Source organism: Poecilia reticulata, linkage group LG20, assembly GCF_000633615.1.
Source record: "Poecilia reticulata strain Guanapo linkage group LG20, Guppy_female_1.0+MT, whole genome shotgun sequence".
Classification (NCBI taxonomy): Eukaryota; Metazoa; Chordata; class Actinopteri; order Cyprinodontiformes; family Poeciliidae; genus Poecilia; species Poecilia reticulata.
In genome coordinates, this window is record NC_024350.1 from 3,356,784 (window position 1) to 3,376,302 (window position 19,519).

The 19,519-nt window shown below is 40.6% G+C and overlaps 1 protein-coding gene across 2 annotated transcripts in view; it reads left to right on the top strand.

Annotated features, from left to right (window-relative positions):
• LOC103482282 (retinal-specific ATP-binding cassette transporter-like) overlaps positions 1-19,519 on the top strand; it is a 37,950-nt gene that overhangs the window by 15,529 nt on the left and 2,902 nt on the right. The window contains exons 12-46 of one of the 2 annotated variants that reach the window (XM_008438341.1): positions 419-613; positions 3,974-4,179; positions 4,253-4,429; positions 4,520-4,742; positions 5,277-5,498; positions 5,836-6,040; positions 6,135-6,212; positions 6,310-6,507; positions 6,840-7,017; positions 7,097-7,228; positions 8,334-8,473; positions 8,555-8,692; positions 8,816-8,994; positions 9,273-9,375; positions 10,315-10,520; positions 10,739-10,793; positions 11,231-11,311; positions 12,379-12,536; positions 12,693-12,817; positions 12,905-13,003; positions 13,094-13,283; positions 13,405-13,499; positions 13,606-13,638; positions 13,861-13,966; positions 14,973-15,047; positions 15,154-15,323; positions 15,462-15,639; positions 15,732-15,847; positions 17,328-17,475; positions 17,555-17,678; positions 18,269-18,398; positions 18,504-18,624; positions 18,714-18,776; positions 18,882-18,988; positions 19,226-19,367. In XM_008438341.1, the coding sequence (XP_008436563.1) occupies positions 419-613; positions 3,974-4,179; positions 4,253-4,429; positions 4,520-4,742; positions 5,277-5,498; positions 5,836-6,040; positions 6,135-6,212; positions 6,310-6,507; positions 6,840-7,017; positions 7,097-7,228; positions 8,334-8,473; positions 8,555-8,692; positions 8,816-8,994; positions 9,273-9,375; positions 10,315-10,520; positions 10,739-10,793; positions 11,231-11,311; positions 12,379-12,536; positions 12,693-12,817; positions 12,905-13,003; positions 13,094-13,283; positions 13,405-13,499; positions 13,606-13,638; positions 13,861-13,966; positions 14,973-15,047; positions 15,154-15,323; positions 15,462-15,639; positions 15,732-15,847; positions 17,328-17,475; positions 17,555-17,678; positions 18,269-18,398; positions 18,504-18,624; positions 18,714-18,776; positions 18,882-18,988; positions 19,226-19,367 (4,896 nt within the window). The remainder of the gene's footprint in view (positions 1-418; positions 614-3,973; positions 4,180-4,252; positions 4,430-4,519; positions 4,743-5,276; positions 5,499-5,835; positions 6,041-6,134; positions 6,213-6,309; positions 6,508-6,839; positions 7,018-7,096; positions 7,229-8,333; positions 8,474-8,554; positions 8,693-8,815; positions 8,995-9,272; positions 9,376-10,314; positions 10,521-10,738; positions 10,794-11,230; positions 11,312-12,378; positions 12,537-12,692; positions 12,818-12,904; positions 13,004-13,093; positions 13,284-13,404; positions 13,500-13,605; positions 13,639-13,860; positions 13,967-14,972; positions 15,048-15,153; positions 15,324-15,461; positions 15,640-15,731; positions 15,848-17,327; positions 17,476-17,554; positions 17,679-18,268; positions 18,399-18,503; positions 18,625-18,713; positions 18,777-18,881; positions 18,989-19,225; positions 19,368-19,519) is intronic. The other variant, XM_008438342.1, reaches the window with a different exon arrangement.

Here is a 19,519-nt window from a genome sequence, read left to right on the forward strand (position 1 = left end):
GTGTGTGTGTGTGTGTGTGTGTGTGTGTGTGTGTGTGTGTGTGTGTGTGTGTCTCCCTCTCTCTTATGACATTCAACATTCTTACAAGATATTTTGCCTTTTCTCTGATACTGAAACTGCATGAGCAGATAAAACTGCCTTTCAGTCTCTGGAAATTGTGATCAAAAGCTGCTAATTTACCTACAAAAAGAAAGAAAATCATTCTTGGTGGTGTGGCTTCACTATGCTCAACGGGGTCATAATTTTAGTAGGTTCCACATATGAATAAAAAAACATAATTGCACTTTCTTTTTTGTTACTGTGGTATTTTGCAAAAATAATACATTTATCCAAACATGTCTCTTTCTACAGTGCATGTAAATTCATGAATTTATCTGTACACTTTTCAAATTAAGCTCAAAATTTTATTCTATTTCAGGACACCATCCGCAATCCCTCCGTGATGGATTTCATAGACAGGAGCCTGGAAGAGGCGCCGTTCTCCGAACACATCCTCAACTTCCTGCACAACGGCCCGCCAGAGGAGCGGCGCTATGACATGCCCGACTTTGACTGGCGAGACATCTTCAACCTCACTGACCAGGTTGTTCGGATGCTCAATCAGTACGGGGATGTGAGTAAGAAACCACAGCAGCGCATTTTATATTTTCTGCCTCCTTGCAGAGAGCAGCAATTTCTTCTTCAGACGTTTGATTAGCAACATAACCAACCCCCCAAAAAACAATTAATCTCACGTTTAATAGTTTTATTTCTTAAAATATAGGCAGAAAAAGCGAGGCATCCTGCATAATCTGAAATTAGTAATGGTCTCTCTGCAAGACATGAGTCTTTTTGTTCTTATTTAGAGGATTATTGTTCTTGCAAAATACTTCTTGTCTTTGGACACTCTTGGCCTGCCATGCAAGCATTTCTGAGGACGCTCACATACTTTCTTGTTTGACATGTTATGCTGGGATTTTATCAGTGTAAAAATAAAATCAAACAAAAAACAAACTGGAAATATGTTGTAGATGTCTTCTTTAGTAATTTTATGTGGTCACCTTTTCAGCAGGTGATTAGCAATGCTCATATCTGTTAATAATTTGCGTTTAATGTGTGAAATTATGCCTTAAAGTAAAGTAATCTTTGATCAAACTAGCATAATCTTCCGTTCTTTAAGTATATTTTTCACCTACAGAAGAAAAATCTAAGAGGTGATTTTAAATTTTTTTGGCAGTCTTAATAGTGGTGGGAAAGATGCCTTTCCCATCTTTTCAAAATGGGAAAGGCAAGAGAACATGCCGTTCCAATTAGGCAGATGTGCGTTGGTGTAAGTTGCCCTTTGGTCAGAACTTCTTTGCAATGAACGTTTTAATTATTGTTCTGACAGCTGGATGGTTTATCTCGGTGTTGCCTTGATGTTAGGAACACCGCTGCCACTGAGAGGTGACCTGTAATTTGTAGCTTAGGATCATTTTGCAGTGGGTACACAGCAAAGTGCTACATTTACGCTACTACAGCTTCATTTACTTTCTGTTCTTAGCCTTGCCGAAGAGCCTAAACCCTTCCAGCTTAGTCATGATCTTATTTCTCAGGTTAGCTGCTCATCTGGGCTTCCTATGTGGCCCTGATACCCATTCTCATGCTTGGATGGCAAGCATGATTATGTATCCCCCTCCTAACCTGTTGTCCTGATTACACCTTGCAGTAGCGTCTTTGTTGTTCCGCGCCCGTCTGTGTTTATGATAGCAAACAATAAAACACTGAGCCAGTAGTCTCTTCAGTGTGGGATTTTGAAACTTGCATAGTTACCTTCTCATCTGCATACAGGCTCTTTTATTAGGCTTGCTGGTATTTCAGCCTTCCAGTAGTTTTCTTCTTGGTCTTCCTGGTCAGAATTTGATTTGAGTTCCTTAAAATCTGTTTTCTGTTGAAGCAAAGTTCAAGTAATCAAAACTTTGTTGGGTTTGTTCTAATTAGCTTGTCAGGTCTAGCAGTACTTTAACTTTTTGTGGTTCCCATTAGGTTACACTGAGCTGTGCTAAAAGACAACCTCTGACGTATTTTAATTATAAATTGTCAATCTAAATGTTTCGCCGAATCAGACGTGTTGGCCTGGTGTCGACGCAAACACATTCCAACAACAATGCTCCAAATTTCCAGATAAGCCTAAAGTTTCAGGACAATTATTCACATTTTTTCCCATTCTCTCTTGTGACTTTGATAGTAAGAATTTGGACAGTACTGCCATTATGTTCCTCTGGAAATGTCAGGCTCCAGGTCAGGCCTTTTTCACAAAATAATCCAATCAAGCCTCGCATTTGTCAAGCTTAATGCCCTGGAAGCTAAGCACTGTGCTCTAAGCACTACTCTTGACGTTTTTAGGAGATTCTTGGCTCTCCAATTTGTTCCCTTTGTACAGAAATGTGGTAGTCCACCCAGGTGGGCATGAGCCAAAGCTACAAAGCAGCTGGCCACTCTGTTTTGTTTCATGTTGATTGAGTAGAAGTTAAAAAACAAAGAGAAGCCCTTGCGTAACGCTTCTTATAAGGGTCATCTACATTAATAGGGGGGAATGCATTTAAGACAAAAGAGTAAACTGGCCCTTTTACTGCAGAGGCTCATCAGAATGAGAAGTATATTGCCCTGAAGGGATTGAGGACAGGGGGGTGTACCTGGATACAAGGCTGGGTAGGTGGTGGGTGCACTTTGTTTTTGTCCAAGTTTAAGCTTTACAGCACTTGAGTTTGACAGGAAGAGTGGGAGCGACTGAGGCTGATTAGACACAGCTGTCACTCCATCGACTATCCTTTATAAACCTGCAACAATAACCATGAGCTGAACGGTTGGCTCGCTCACGTTGGTGGCATGTTTGCATATCACACCACCCGAAGAGGCTTCACTGTTCTTGTTGGGGAAAATTTCCATAAACAAAGAGATTCTTTCCTAAATGTCACTTGTTTATTAATATTGTTAAGTCTGATATTGCTCAAATGCATTCAGACCTTCTTTTTTTTGGTGTATATCTGTGTTTGCAAAGCAAATGGTGTTTGTGTGTGTGTTTTGGGTTGAGGAGGGCTGTCGGTAGCCTCAGTGGTAAATAGCTGTTTTGGAGGGATTCCTTTTGGACCACAGCCGTCTTATTTGCATGAGCTTTCGTTGAATGGTTTCATCGGACACGCTTTTCAGGAACGAGACAAACACCTCTGCAAATGTGTAAGGGGTCTTTGGAGTCTTGGGCCAGCGCTGGTATTTGTGGGCTCTTTGTCTTTTGAGCTACGCTGGAGACATTGCTGAAGCAATAGCAGCTGTATGATGGCAGCCAGTTCACAACTTCTTTTCAGGCAAAGATATCATTACAACAGCAGAACCCTTCAGTATAAAATTTTCATATTTTTACCCGTCAAATGAGTTATTCAGGGTTATGCTTGCGTGACTGGCATTAACATCTCAAATATTTGACACCAACATTTCTTTGTGTACTCCTAACAGCAGCCCATATGTTGCCTGTGGTACTTGTACTGTAGATTAAGAACCATGACCTTGAAACATTCTCAGTTTACTACAAATGGTCTTTTAGTTAAACTGTAAAATAATTCTAACTTTTGTAATGTAAATATAATGCTGTCTCGTTTTATACTGAACAACAGAATGAATTGTAGTCATACCCATTAAATTCCAATTGAATTACAATTTAGCTGTGATTAAAAGCAAATATGTTGACATGCTAAGCTGATTAACTGCTGAACAACTTGATATTACTACTGTTATATTAGCATGCTAGCATGTTAAACTGAGCTGATAACAGCTGAACAACTTCACCTTACCATTGTAATATTAGCATGCTAGCATGCTAAACTGAGTGGTTAACTTCTGTTCAGCATTGTAACTGAAAGTCGGCGCCATTGTACTCCATTCTGTTCATTCTCATGGCTTTACTCTTATCCATGTCCTTATGTATGTGTTTGTCTCTCTTTTATTCCCTCTCTGACAGTGTTTAATTCTTGATAAATTCATACCTCTACCTGATGAAGACGCTGTCACTCATCGGGCTTTGGACCTGTTGGAGGGAGGCAAGTTCTGGGCGGGTCTCGTCTTTACAAACATGTTCTCTTGGACCACCAGCGTTCCACCTCATGTCAAGTTCAAGATCCGAATGGACATCGACATAGTGGAGCGCACCAACAAAGTCAAAGACAGGTTAGATTTGGCTTTTAGCTGATTGTAGGTATGAAAAAACATAGGATTTAAAATGTGTGTTCGTTTTTCTCAGGTACTGGGACCCAGGCCCCAGAGCTGATCCTATGGATGATTTCCGCTACGTCTGGGGTGGCTTTGCCTACCTCCAGGACATCATAGAGCATGGGATTATCAGGACTCACACAGGAAAAGAGTGGCCTCTGGGTGTCTACCTACAGCAGTTCCCCTACCCCTGCTACGTGGATGACCTGTGAGTGGAAACATATCGTTTGACACACTTCGTCTGTAAATAAGTAGGTCCTCCATATCATTTCTTTCCCCCCAAATCTCCTTCCTCCAGCTTCATGCTGACGTTGAACCGCTGTTTCCCCATCTTCATGGTTCTGGCCTGGGTCTACTCCGTGTCTATGGTAGTTAAGAGCATAGTTCTGGAGAAGGAACTCCGCTTGAAGGAGACCCTGAAAACCATCGGGGTCACCAATGGTGTCATCTGGTCCACCTGGTTTATTGACAGCTTTTTCATGATGGGCACCAGCACAGCTCTACTGACTGCCATCATCATGGTGAGCTTCACATTTGTGCTTCCATGCCTGCATGTCTTCCACCCGAAACATCTAATCTATCCCCCTGTCTGCTTTCGACATCCCCCTGTCTGCTTTCGACATAAACTCACTTCACAGATCATAAACGCCAAGTAGTAAACCATTCTGCTGTCAGTTATCACTCTTTTTTTCTTGAACGACTGAATTGATATTAATAGCTCACTTAATGCATACTTTCTCAGTAAATCAGTAATGTCAGAGTGAGTGATACCATGACATCATGAGGATTATGTCAGAGTTCTATGAGATTTGCAGCAAAGAACTTGTAAATGATTAAAAGCGAGCAGAGACAGCACCTTCTTCATTTTAATACGGTGGGCTTATGCGACCCCTTGTGGACATTATGTGGATCAGTATTACACCAAAATATCCACATTTTGTTGACAAATAAAGAGAATGATGATGCTGTTGTCTTTTTGACTGACCAAAGCAAAACACACATGTTGATGAAATTACAGTATCTGAACCTCATGTGTGTTTCTTTCCTGTCTTTAGGGAGGGAGGGTTCTGAACTACAGCGACCCTGTCATCCTCTTCCTCTTTCTGCTCTCGTTCACCACTGCCACCATCATGCAGTGCTTCCTGTTCAGCGTCTTCTTTAACCATGCCAACCTGGCAGCCGCCTGCTGTGGCATCATCTACTTTGCCCTCTACTTGCCACACATCTTCTGCTTCGCCTGGCAGGAACGCATCACCAAAGACATGAAGATCATGGCGGTGGGTGCCTTAACCTCAAAACACGGTTGTATTTTACTTTTAATCAATGAGCAGATGTCTTGAAAAAGAATTCATCCACCTTAAACCTCCAAATATCTTGTCACGTTACCACCACAAACAGCATTATAAGGGAATAAAGTTATCATCACTGAAATAGCCATTGGCCCAACTCAAAACTTACCAAGACATGACCACACCCTTAAACTGACAGGCTGAATGGGAGAATCTATTGATATGACATACACCATAACCCATTTCTTCACTAGAAGTAACATGCTAGTCAAGTAGTGGTGGAAAGGATTTGACCATTCTGATTAAACAATGCTTCATCATGCAGAGTCTGCTGTCCCAAGTGGCATTTGGCTTTGGCACAGAGTATCTATCCCGGTATGAGGAGCAAGGGATGGGCCTGCAGTGGGACAACATCCAGACCAGTCCTTTGGAGGGAGACGAGTTCTCCTTCCTCACATCCATCTGCATGATGGGCTTGGACACGGTTCTCTATGCTGCTCTGGCCTGGTACCTGGACAACGTCTTCCCTGGTCAGTGTGCTGAAATGAACCAAAAGGTATGCTCTCATCATAAAAATGTGCTGAGGTTTTTTTTTTTTTCTTTGTTTTCTTCTTGTTATCACAGGACAGTATGGCATTGGTCGCCCCTTTTACTTCCCCTTGCTGCCATGTTACTGGCTCAACAGTGTTGCCCCAGCCTCCGGTATTTCATTCTTATCCTGCATGGAATGTGTTTTAGTGACTTTGCACAATATAATATGGGTAATTATGCCAGGATATTTTGTCATCTTTTTCCAAAGGAAATTACAGAACGGAACTGGAGAAAAAAGGCTTCGACAATCTGACGAACAAGGAGCAAGGAGAGAAAACGGCTGCTGGGGAAACCGCCGAGCAGGTGGAACCACAAGCTAAGGAGAAGGAGGACATACCTTCCTGTGAACATCATGATCAGCGTGAGAATCTCAGCCACACAGAGCCTGAGAAGAACCAGAAGGATGGTAAACCCAGAATATGACTGTAGCTGCCTTACAGAGTGCTTTTCTATCCCAAACAGGATTCATTGTGTGGAACCTCGATGGCCTTGTGTGTGTTTGAACTTGTTGGCATTTGTAAACTCACACCTCTCGCTTACCATTCTCATGTTTAGTTAATCAGTAGACTTTTTTTTTTTGACTCCGTATTCCATTCCAGACGCATGATTTCATCTACCGTTAGGCAACAAAACACATTTGTTTCACTCTCTGCACGAAACTAACACGGTTTAAACTCAGAGACATTTAAAGTTTCGCTCTAGACGGTGGAAAAACAGAGTTGTTTGTGGTGTCCACAGAGGAGCCGTTCTTCGAGGCAGAGCCGGCAGATCTGGTGAAGGGGGTCTGCATCCAAAACCTGGTCAAGGTATTCAGCAGCTGCTCCTCGCCGGCCGTCGACAGACTCAGCATCAACTTCTATGAGAGTCAGATTACTGCCTTTCTTGGGCACAACGGAGCCGGGAAGACCACCACCATGTATGTAGTAGCTTAGAGTCTGCTGGCATGTAAGCGGAATGCTGAACGTGAGAGAGTCTACGTCTTCTCTTTATCCCAGGTCAGTCTTGACTGGAATGTTCCCTCCCACCTCGGGGACGGCCACCATCTACGGCAAGGACATCCGCACGGACATGGACAGCATTCGCATGTCTCTGGGAATGTGTCCTCAGTACAACATCCTTTTTCATCAGTATGTCACTTCTCACGTATTTAACAAGCATAAGCTGTGCTCTGAGAAAGACATTCTTAACCCTTAAATGATTTCATATTCAACCCTTAAATATTTGTGGTTTTCGCAATCGCAAATCTTGAAGCATTGTGTTGGAATCTCCTGTCACAGTCCAACACTTTTGGCATATATCTGAGGTCGTTATCTTGCTGGAACGTGGACACCTGCCCTAGTCTCAAATCCTTTGAAACCTCTAACAGGTTTTCCACCAGGACTGCCCTATTTTTAGCTCTTCCTGTTACCTCAATTCAGTTTCTTTATCCTTCTGACCATGAATTTGGCACAGCTGCGGTTCCCCATGGGGAGGGGACTGTACACGGTGTTGTACGCTGTTTTATTCCGTACATAGTCTTCTACATGTAAGCCAATGTCTTCTACTTTCTTCTACTCTGTCCCACATACCTACCTGGCTTGTGCCAAAATGCAAACAGGACTTTCATAGCTAAACATAAGGTGTCTTTGGGGAGTAATTTGTAGAGTACAAAACTAACAATTTTCCCATATTCCAATTCTCTTACCTGATTTGTGGATCTCTGTAGTTGCTATAGGCATTTTGCCTCTTTGATTAAATAATGTTCTCCTAAAAGACCTGAGTCTTTTAGACGGACAGCCATAGCTTGGTAGGTTTATCACAGTGTCCTGCTCTTTCATTTTTTTGATGATGGATTAAAAAGCTCTTCATAGGGGTTTAAAACCATTAAATATGTTTTTATAATCTAGCCCTGCTTTAAATTTTTCCACTGATTTATCCCTGAATTGTTTGATGAGCCTCTTCATGATTCTGTTTGTTTTTTAACATTTTCTAATAAACCTTCACAGAGAATCTAGATTGATGCCGAAGACTAGAGTTTCACTTTCCTTCGTAAATAATTTCTTAAAGCCATTGTGTATTTTCAACTCTTAGTTGTCCATTACTATCACACATAAACCTGACGAAAGATATTAAAAATTGAAGTTGCAACTTGAAACTTCAAGCTAAAACTTCAAGTTGTAGCATCTTTTGAATTTTAGGTTTTAAGTTGGAAAAAACGGTGGCACTCATTTGTACCAGCTGCTTGTTCCTCAGCATGACGGTGGCAGAGCACATTCTCTTCTACGCGCTACTGAAAGGCCGTCTGATAGCTGAGGCTGAGGAAGAGGTGGAGAACATGCTGCAGGATCTGGGCCTTCCTCACAAGAGAGATGAACTGACCCAGAATCTCTCAGGTCTTTTTTGAATCGCGTGCAATCTCTGCCCTCTGGCACACACAAAGAAAACACACATTTATCTGTTGTTTCGACATCCAGGGGGAATGCAGAGGAAGTTGTCGGTAGCTTTGGCTTTTGTTGGTGGAGCCAAGGTGGTGATCCTGGATGAGCCCACCTCGGGGGTTGACCCGTACTCCAGGCGCTCGATTTGGGACCTACTGCTCAAATACCGTTTGGGTAACAGATTATTCTAATTCACACCACAGGAAACTATCACCCGTATTCGTGATTATGTGATACATCAAACATCCCTCCATGTTTCCTTCTCTCACATCACTTGTCTTGATTTGTGGTTTTCAGGACGCACTGTGATCATGTCCACCCACCACATGGACGAGGCTGACCTGCTGAGTGACCGCGTGGCCATCATCTCTCAGGGTCGCCTTTACTGCTGCGGCTCACCCATCTTCCTGAAGAACTGCTTTGGGGCAGGTTTTTACCTCACGCTGGTTCGCAGGATGAAGCACGAGCCACCTAACGTGAGGAACTAGGAAAATAAAACCGTTTGTTTGTCTGAAACACAGTAGATTGAAAAGTCTGTGAGAACTGCTGAAATGCTTAACGTCATGTAGAGCAAGCTTAACTGACATCTGTAGTGATGTGTAAAAAACAGTATAGAAGTACAGTTTTTCGTTTTTGCCTGAACGTGACCTCAGCTTGAGGGAGACGCAGAGGTCACGACACACTGGATTGTAAAAGTACAGAAAAACGCTTCTCCCATCATTTAATCCTGGTATCATTTTATCCGACTAACCAGGCTAGCTGCGACTGCACACAGGACTGCTCGTGTAAATGCTCCAAATGTTCGAAGTTTAAAGCCAACCAGGAAGAAAGCCACACCCCAGACAGACAGCTGGATGGTAAGATCTTCACCTCATTGTGATATGTATGGTCAGTGGTCAATCTTCTCTCCTGTTACGAAAACAGTGGAGCGTAATCTCTTTAATACTATCCTTTCACACTGCCAAAACACAAAATATTACCAAGTAATTTTGGTCGTGCAAATGTCTTAGTAAACTTGAAATAAGCTAAAATAACTCAAAAGTTACTTTTTAGCAAGATACTTGAAGACACCAAAACTAATTTACAAGTAACTTTTTTTAGCAAGAAATGGGAGCTTGTTTTAAGTAAATAATTTCTTAATATTGATGAAAAAGTACCAGTTCCATTGGCAGATAAATTAACTTGTAACATGGGAAAAATGTCTTGTTATAAGTGAAATAATCTGCCAGTGAAACAAGAACCTTTTCATCAATTTTAAGGATTTATTTACTTAAAACAAGCTCCTATTTCTTGCTAAAAAAGTTACTTGTAAGTTAGTTTTGTCTTATTTCAAGTAGATATTTGCACTACAAACTAAACCAAAATTACTTGGTAAGATTTTGTGTTTTTGCAGTGCACTGGATTGTAGTCAGTCCACTGTCAACCAATACACCTAAAACGCATCTGTTTTAGTTATTATTTAGAAAAATTCAAATTTACACTTGACTTGCAATGTCAATGATTTTATTCTATGTTCTTCTTCGCTGACTATCATCCAATGTGCAGGACAGCACTAAATTGGCACTACTGCTAACAAGCATATTGATAAGTCTCTATGAATATTTGAATAAAACTTTGTTTCAAATTTCTATTAGTCTTTAGTGGTGGGTAACCGCACTACAGGATAGTAGGAAGTTGTTCACTGTAGCATATTAAGGTTTTTAAAGACAGGATAGCAATGACCATAAAATCCTTCAAACTAATTTGACCCATCCTGGTGAAAAAAGGAACATCTTACCTCTTCCACCCACCTTCAGGTAACCTGGAAAGCATCACAGCCTTGGTCCACCACCACGTTCCACAGGCTCGGCTCATTGAGGCCATCGGACAGGAGCTCACCTTTCTGCTGCCGAATCGGGACTTCCAGCCCCGGGCGTACGCCAGCCTCTTCAGGGAGCTGGAGGAAACCCTGGTGGACATCGGCCTCAGCAGCTTTGGTGTGTCCGACACCTCGCTGGAGGAGGTCAGTGGAACTAATCGAAAAATAATTATAGTTTCCAATTACAGCCACATTTTAAGCCCATCAAAAATCTCCTGGTCCCTACACATTACAATGTCTTAAATAGTCCTCCCAATGCAGTGAACATAAAAGTTTAAATAACCCAAAAAGGTGTGGATCTTTTTAATAAAACGGGTTCACTGTTAATCTTAAGTCTAAGAAATGAATCTACTTTCTTGCAGATTTTTCTGAAAGTCACAGCAAATGGGAATGCAACCAACAAGAAATGTAGTCAAGGTATCTCAAAAGCAAAAGCAAAAAATAGTAATAGTGGTTCCTCCATTTTTTGTCCTTGTTCCACATTTTGTTCCAACCTGCCATTTTGTTCTTGTTGCCAACATTTAACTTACAGGTACCTTTCACTGAACTTAAAGAAAAATACTTTTGATTATCTGATGTGAAAGTGCATAAGAAACATCTTTAAGACATGATTTGACCTATTTTCTTTACAAAATGTCTTGTGTAATAGGGACAGAAAAGAATCTAGCACAAAGAGTCTATAAACCTTACAAAATACAAAATGGCAAAGAGGCAAAATGACTAAAAAACTCCCCTTATAAACTCCCCACTGTTGTAAAAAGTGATTTTGTATCCAACTCTAGCTCTAACCATGTATCAATCTACCTCCTACCCTGTGTGTCTTGTCTTTTGTATCATTTCTTTTAAACCTTCAGACAGGAAATCATTGCAACAGATTTCTCGAGCTAGTCTCAGTGGATTCAACAGAGTGGCTGTTGATGTGGAGGCACAAAAAGGTGACAGAGGCTTTCAGCTCTGAACAACTGCAGCTGTTGTCTGACAAACATGTCTGAGTTTTTAAAGAAAGAGAAAGTAAAAGAATGTTGTGACATTCTGACAAATGTCACAGCATTTTTTAAGACAGAGCATAGGCAGATAGTAGGTTGCTAATGCCTGGGAGGCTTAGCGTTGTAAAAAGGCAGCAATTTCCGGGGTGAGGTTGGTACAAAACAAAACCAGACTGTCTACATGTGAGATGTGAGATTCCTACAAAACAACACCTCATCATGACACCATTTACATTTTTGAAAGATTGGTATAGGATTTAACCCCATACACCCACAGTTAGCTCCACCTTAAGCTAGCTGTTAGCTTTTGTGTCATTAAGCTAAACTTGGTAGCATCTCACCGTAACTTTATGTTTCAACTTTAGAATAAACCTTCATAAGTCCCCTCTGGGTAGTTTTTCTACAGTAGAACAAAAGATATGTTTATATTTGAAAAATATACTTTGGTATGTTTTGCAGGACAACAGCACAAAGAGCGTCACATCGTAGTAACCAACAAGACCAGCTATTTATAATGAGCGTATGCTGCATTTGATTTATCTTGGAAGTCGGAGATCTGGAAAATCTCAGAAAGATGATCCATTTAATGCGTTCAAACACTAATAAATAGCTTTTGTACAGCAATATGTGTTCCACTTCTTCCATGAGACACAAAACGAATGAAGTTCTAATAGATTATACTTGCAAGTTTCACTACGTTTTATATGAACGGCAGCCATATTGGATAATGAACTCAGGGCTGACTGGGAAAGCTTCACTTTCCAACTAGGATTTCTAACTTCAGGTCTGGTTTTATTTCCAACTGAGAACTCAGAAACTACAACTTCCAAACATGGCACAGCGTTAGCCACCAACTTCCTTTGGCATGATTGTATTGTAAATAGTAAACTCTATTAGTCTTGCTGGCCAATAGATTTTGACTACTGCATCTAGAAATCAATGCTTGGGTAGCTACGGCTTTAAATATATTAGTGGAAGTTACTTTATGCCAACGTGGTCTCTGTTTTCTTCTTCAGAGACCAATGGCCATGGCCTTAATGAGTTCCCAGAGGGCAGCGCAGGTAAAGGATCCTACCAAGTCAGAGGTGTCTGTCTCATCATCAAACAGTTCCTGGCCCTGCTAATCAAGAGGTGGCATCATGCTACACGCTCCTACAAAGACTTCATCGCCCAGGTTACCTTTATGTGATTTTTCATGCTAAGTCAGCTACTATTTATTATGCTCAATGTGCTTCGTAGTGGTATGAAAATGTTTGAAAATCACATTTCAAAACTGTTTCATCGTTTCATTTCAATTGTTTCAGTGTAATTATTTCTTTGGTTCTGGCAGATTGTCCTTCCAGCCAGCTTTGTCTTCTTGGCACTGATGTTTACTCTCATAGTCCCGCCTTTTGGAGAGTATCCAAGTGTGACCCTCACTCCTTGGATGTATGGGAGACAGTACACATTCTTCAGGTGGACGCAAAATCATTGTGCTTTTTGAATTCAGCTAAAATAGACGAAGTGACATAAAGTTAGAAGACTGAAATCTCTCCATTGCAGCAATGAACGTCCCCTGGATGCACAGATGAGATATTTTGGGGAGGTTTTGCTTGACAAGCCTGGTTTTGGGACCCGCTGCATGGCCGATGAACCTTTGGAGTAAGTAGATATCATTACTATGGATGCGTCTTGTGTTTATTTTCTGGAATACTTTGGCTCACAGAACGGCTCAATTTCATCCCATCCTAGAGATTTCCCATGCAATAACATCACCACGGAGTGGGAGATGCTGATGGTCAACCCTTCCTTGATAGAAATGCTGGAGAGCCCAAAGTGGACTCCTCTTAGACCCTCTCCAGAATGCCAATGCAGCACATCCAAGAAACTCACCATGCTCCCTGTGTGTCCTGAAGGAGCTGGAGGCCTGCCGCCTCCACAGGTCAGTTGGTGCTGAACATGTCCAGACCTTTGTGCAGAAAAGCAAAACATTACTTTAGATAAATCATCTGATGAGAATCTAGAATCACGTTTGGTTTTTTTTCTTGTTTTGTTTTTTTTAGAGGATCCAGTCAACTGGAGATGTTCTGTTCGACCTTACTGGCAGGAACATCTCTGACTATCTTGTGAAAACGTATCCCACCCTAATCAGGACCAGGTATGGAGGCTTTGAAGCCCTTAAATGAAAATATATAGACTTTGATTGCAGGTCTTTATTGGAATCGTGTGAAATAATATAATATCCCTGTTTGATCTCTCTGCAGCTTGAAAAGCAAGTATTGGGTGAATGAGCAGAGGTAAATACCAGCCATATTACACAGTGGAAAATATACTTACAATATCACATGATGACACTCATACTCATCTTGAAGTACTATTCGCAGATGTAACTGTTTGTGTTGTATCTCCCTCTTGTGGTCAGATTGTTTACTGCAGTTACTCCTCTGACTTAGATGCAGGAAAAACTAAACCAGAGAAGTTGTGCAGGTTTCATAAAGAGGTTTCTCTGTGGTGTCCAGGTATGGAGGCATATCAGTGGGTGGACAGCTTCCTGTTTTAGGAGTGCAGCCGAAGACGCTTCAGGACTTAGCAGCTCAACTGGGACAACTTCTGAACCTTACTGGGGTGAGGCTGAAAGGAATAGTTAAATAAAGTTGTGTTAAAAGGTTACAAGTAGTTACTTGCAGTAGATAACTCCAATCTATTTTGTTTCGGGTGGTTATTTAAAGAGTAACTGATGGATATTTAAACAATAAAGGTAGAAAGGAGGTGGTGCAGCACCTAAAAATCTTTCTGAATGTAACATGTGCTGACAGTGTAAGCCCTTGCTAGTGAGAGTAATTGTCCAAAAGTGGTGCAAAAAGGTACAATAATTTAAGTAGCTAAATAGCTTTAGATTTTATAAAAAAATTATATGTAATGATAATGTATTTTACACTGTCTGAATTTTCTATATTTTAGTCACCCTGACTAGATTTGGCTTCCATGATCTGTTCTCAGTTCTCACCTTCTTGCTCAATTTCTCCTATAAATAATCATGTCTAAATAATTTCACCAATAAAACTTGGTGCATAAAATAGCATTTGCACAAACTGCTGTGACGGATAAAGTGTTTTTTAACATTGTCTTCTTTAGTCTTATGATCAGCTCTTGGGACCAACTAATTTGCATTTATCTGAATCAAGACAGTAAGAGTGTCAGAAGTCTGACATTCAGTTTAAGTCTGATCTTAAGTCTCGTACTGAGAACAAATGTTGCTGTAGCTCTTTGTTTCACGCAGGAAGATAATTTGTGGTGCACGGACCCCTGCTTGTATTTTTCTGACATTTATTATTATTAGCTTTTTTGTAAGTCACTCTCCAATGCAAATAGAACAATAAATTAGAAATTCATGAGATAGATGAAACAAGATGATTTTGACGTTGAACGTATTTTAAGAAAATAAAAGTCAATTTTGGTCTTGGCTGTTCTTGATATGCTGATCTAAATTTATACTGAACAAAGGAACCAAGACAGTTAGCTACTACTTAAAACCTTTAGTCTATTTATTTTATGGGATTGTTTGGATTAACTTCCATTTAAAAACCTTTTTAACATATTGTTGCTTTTAAAAAGGTAACTTTTTTTTCAGGGTCAATACTCCAAAGAAACACTTAAAGGAATAGGGAAGTTCGTCAGGTACATGGAAACGGAGAACAACGTCAAGGTTAGTCCTTTACAGCTCATCAGTCGGGTAATCTATCTAGATATGGATCAAATATGAAATACACGATACATGCTACATTATGGTAATCAGTTGCAGTTTTTCCTAGGTTTGGTATAACAATAAGGGCTGGCATGCCATGGTGTCTTTTATGAACGTGGCCAACAATGCCATCCTTCGCGCAAATCTTCCAAAAGGAGCAGATCTGAACGAATACGGGATCACAGTCGTCAACCATCCTCTGAACCTGACCAAAGAGCAGCTCTCTGAGATCACCGTGTGAGTGATTTTCGGCCTCACCGTTCTTCCTCCATCCATTTTCTTGAATTGTTCACCAGTCATGATTAGAACACAGCAAATAATCTTGTTTTTCTTTCATCCCAGTTCATGAAAGCTCTTCCACTTCTCCTTTTCCAGGCTCACCACCTCGGTGGACGCAGTGGTGGCCATCTGCGTCATCTTCGCCATGTCGTTCGTCCCAGCTAGTTTCGTCCTGTACCTCATCCAGGAGAGGGTCACTCAGGCCAAACACCTGCAGTTTGTCAGCGGCGTTAGTCCGCTGGTGTATTGGATGGCCAACTTTCTTTGGGACATGGTACAGTGGCCCAGTTACCTTTTTGAGATTGCTGGCACAATCTAGGCCATGTAATTAGAGCTTGAACCGAGGCTCTCTGTACCTACCTCCAGGTGAATTACTCCATCAGTGCAGCGATGGTGGTGGAAATTTTCCTGTTTTTCGATAAGAGGTGTTACACCTCACCAGCCAACCTGCAGCCCCTTATTGCCCTTCTCATGCTGTATGGGTGAGTTGGACCAAGTCCTGTTGTCTGTTTTAAAGGTCCTTCTTTTTTTTTTCAAATGTAGGAACAAAAACAGAAAAGTAAGTTAGTGTAACAATACCACAACTGTGTTATTTAGGAGCAATCCTGGCCCCAAAGAGGAAATGTTAGTTACTATTTGCACCCCTGATAAAGAAATATCTAAAAAAAAAAACATTCCAGTCTTCTCACTGTTTGCATTTCACACAAAATAATGTCACAAGAAATAATTATTTCACAAATTCACTGGTGCAACACTGCTCAGCGCCCATACAAAAGTTTTTAATAAAAGTAAGTGGATAATACTTTGACTTTATTCGTTTTTCCAAGCTGTGTAGGAACTTTTAATTGGTCATCCATGAGCTCCTGTTCCCTTGGGTATAAATACGGCAGGCAGAGGTGCCCATTTATCTTAGCCACTAAATGGAAAATACAAGAGAACATACCATTCAGCTAAAGCAGTTTAAACATAGCTACAAGAACATCCCAACTTCCCTAAACATGCCTTTATCTACAGACAAAGTGATAATTAAACAGTTTAAACAAATGCAGCTGTGACAAACGACACTGCTTAAGTTTACTCTGCCACCATGCTCAGTAAGTATGATGGTGGTGAAGGGGAAAAAATGAACAAAAATCTTTAAAGTTAATTTATCAAGAGCTTCAAATTTTTTTCAATTGTTTTAATTAATTTTCTGATATAACTTTCAGTGTTTTTTACATCTTTAACAGTTTGCCAATCATTGTGGGTAACACTGTAAATTTAATATGATGTAGTTCCTTCCCAAAAACATAAGCAAATAATCTTTATCCATATTTTTTTTCAATCATTTGTTGATTATAAAGTCCCCTCCTTGCTATTGTTTAATAGGTTTAATCAAAACTGTTACTGCACTCTCCTCTTATTGAGGATAGCTCAATATTGGTATAGCTGCATGAAGCAGCATGTTCTCCTGTCTTTTTCCTTTTGGAGAGTACCTAAGGGCATTGAGGATTGGTGTTGCCTCATAGGGAAGTAAAATATCAGGGATAATTGATTGAATATTCCGAGACAATTTAATCAAATTAATATATATATATATATAGTGATAAGTGTTTGGGAAGTCAATAACCACTTGTTAAAACCAATTCTATATGGGATTTTTTAAAAACCTACTAAACACTAAAAGTAAAATTTTTCTAAAAGTTTATATTGGGAAACGATGTCATAGCAAAAAAAGAAAAGAAAAGAGAGTTAATATCAAGACTTTTTGCCCTTCATTACCAGAGTTGGCAGTAACTGATACAAAATTTATAAAGCATTGTTATGAACAGTTGGAAATTTTTTAATTGTCTGGAAATACAGATTTGTTGTTAAGGTCCACACCTGATTCGGATAATCATGACTAACACGATGTGACCGTGTATTGGGTATTGGGTATCGGGTATTGTTCATCGTTTCAGACAAATTGACTCTCTTTCCCAGCTGGTCCGTGACACCCATGATGTACCCCATGTCCTACGTCTTCAGCGTCCCCAGCACAGCCTACGTCTCTCTGTCCTGCATCAACCTCTTCATCGGGATCAACAGCAGTGCCATCACCTTCATCCTGGACCTGTTTGAGAGCACTACAGTAGGTCCATGGTGAATATCAACCTAAATTCAACAAGTTTCCCTCTCACTTACACTTCTTTTCTTTTTTTTCAATTCAGGCTCTTTATAGATTCAACCAGATGTTAAAGACAGTGTTGCTCATCTTTCCCCATTACTGCCTTGGTAGAGGTCTCATAGACATGGCCATGAACCAGGCTGTGACTGACGTCTATGCTCGTTTCGGTAATCACACCACTTTTCTGTGTCTCTGTATCATGTCTGAGCATGACGAATGTCCAGTCACTCCATGTGTCACAGATCAGATTCTATATATTCACTCTAGTACTGTGGCTTGCAAAAACATTCACACCTTTTGGACCTTTTCTTATTTTGCAACACTGGAACCTCTGAACTATATTGTATTTTATTTGGATTTATAGTGACAGATCAAGATAAAGTAGTGGATAATTGTGAAGCACATATTCTACACTACACCAAACTTTGAAAAATGATTGCTTAATGCAAACACCATGTGAATGTGGCGCAACTACAAACCTCCCAAGAGCATTGATGAGAAAAGCAGCCAAGAGAGCCATGGAAACTCTGGAGGAGTTGCAAAAATTAGGAAAATACTATAAAGCCTGTTTACACGGACGTGGCTTTAACTTGCTCTTCCCCAGTCAACACACGAGGACTGTAAATATTGAGTAACAAAATGGAAAAAAAAGTTTGATGTGTATGAATACAAGGCCATGTACAAGTACATCCTTCTGAAACAGCTACAAATAAGAGAACCGATATTACAAGTATGCTGTGTTTATCCGCCGCCTCAGGTGAGGATTACAGTCCAGATCCCTTTAACTGGGACTTCATTGGGAAGAACCTGTTCTGCATGGCCGTGGAGGGATTTGTCTATTTCATCCTCAACATCCTGTTTCAGTACCGCTTCTTCCTGGATCACTGGTAAAGGACAGGAAAACTTCACAACACTTTTCTAAGATGTAATGTCATTTCCAGGATTTTGGATTTACAAAGAAAGCTTTTTATTTTAATTTGTTATAATTATAGGATTCCAGATAGCCCAAAGCCTCATATCCTGGAGGAAGATAAAGATGTGGCTGAGGAAAGGGAGCGAATCCACAGGAGTAAAAATACATTTGATATTTTACGCATAAAAGACCTGTCTAAGGTGAGAGATTTCAATATGTGAGAATTAGACAGAAATAAAGCAATCGAAAACTAAACAAGTCATGATTCATTCTGCTGTTATCTGACCAGACGTACAGAGGGACAATCATCCCCGCGGTGGATCGGATCTGTGTTGGAGTTTCACCCGGAGAGGTGTGTCCCGCTTTCTTTAAATCCGTCCTGAACAGCTGCTCCCAGCAGTAGACAGTCGGATAAGTTTTTATTTGTTTTTTTATTTTTTTTCATCTTCATCTGCAGTGCTTTGGCCTGCTGGGAGTAAATGGAGCCGGGAAGACCACAACGTTTAAGATGCTGACTGGAGACATAGACGTGACATCAGGAGAGGCTTCTGTCTCCGGCTACAGGTTCACGATATAAACAATACGATTTAATGTCAATATTAAAATAGGTGACACAGAGTAGATAGTGTGACATATTGAGTCTGTTTCTAGTTTTTTTTTTTTTATCAAGTCACAGCTTTAACCACACATTTGATAAGATGTGGACACTTTTCTAAGTCATAGATTGTAGCTTTGTAGCAATCTGTTCTCTCATCCGATCTTCAATGCTAAGTTGCCTTTTAATGCCATGCTCTGTTTCAGCATTTTGACCAACATCCTGGACGTCCACCAGAACATGGGTTACTGCCCCCAGTTTGGTGCCATCGACGAGCTGCTGACAGGAAGAGAGCATCTGCACCTGTACGCCCGCCTCCGAGGGGTCCCAGAGTCTGAGATCAGCAGGGTGAGATGATGCAGCTTTCATTATGATGACCATCATTTATTGCATTTCTCTTGGGTAAATAAAGAATGAAATGTTCCACAAAGCTTATATCTGTGTGTGTGTGTGTGTGTGTGTGTGTGCGTGTGCGTGTGCATGTGTGTGTATGTATATAT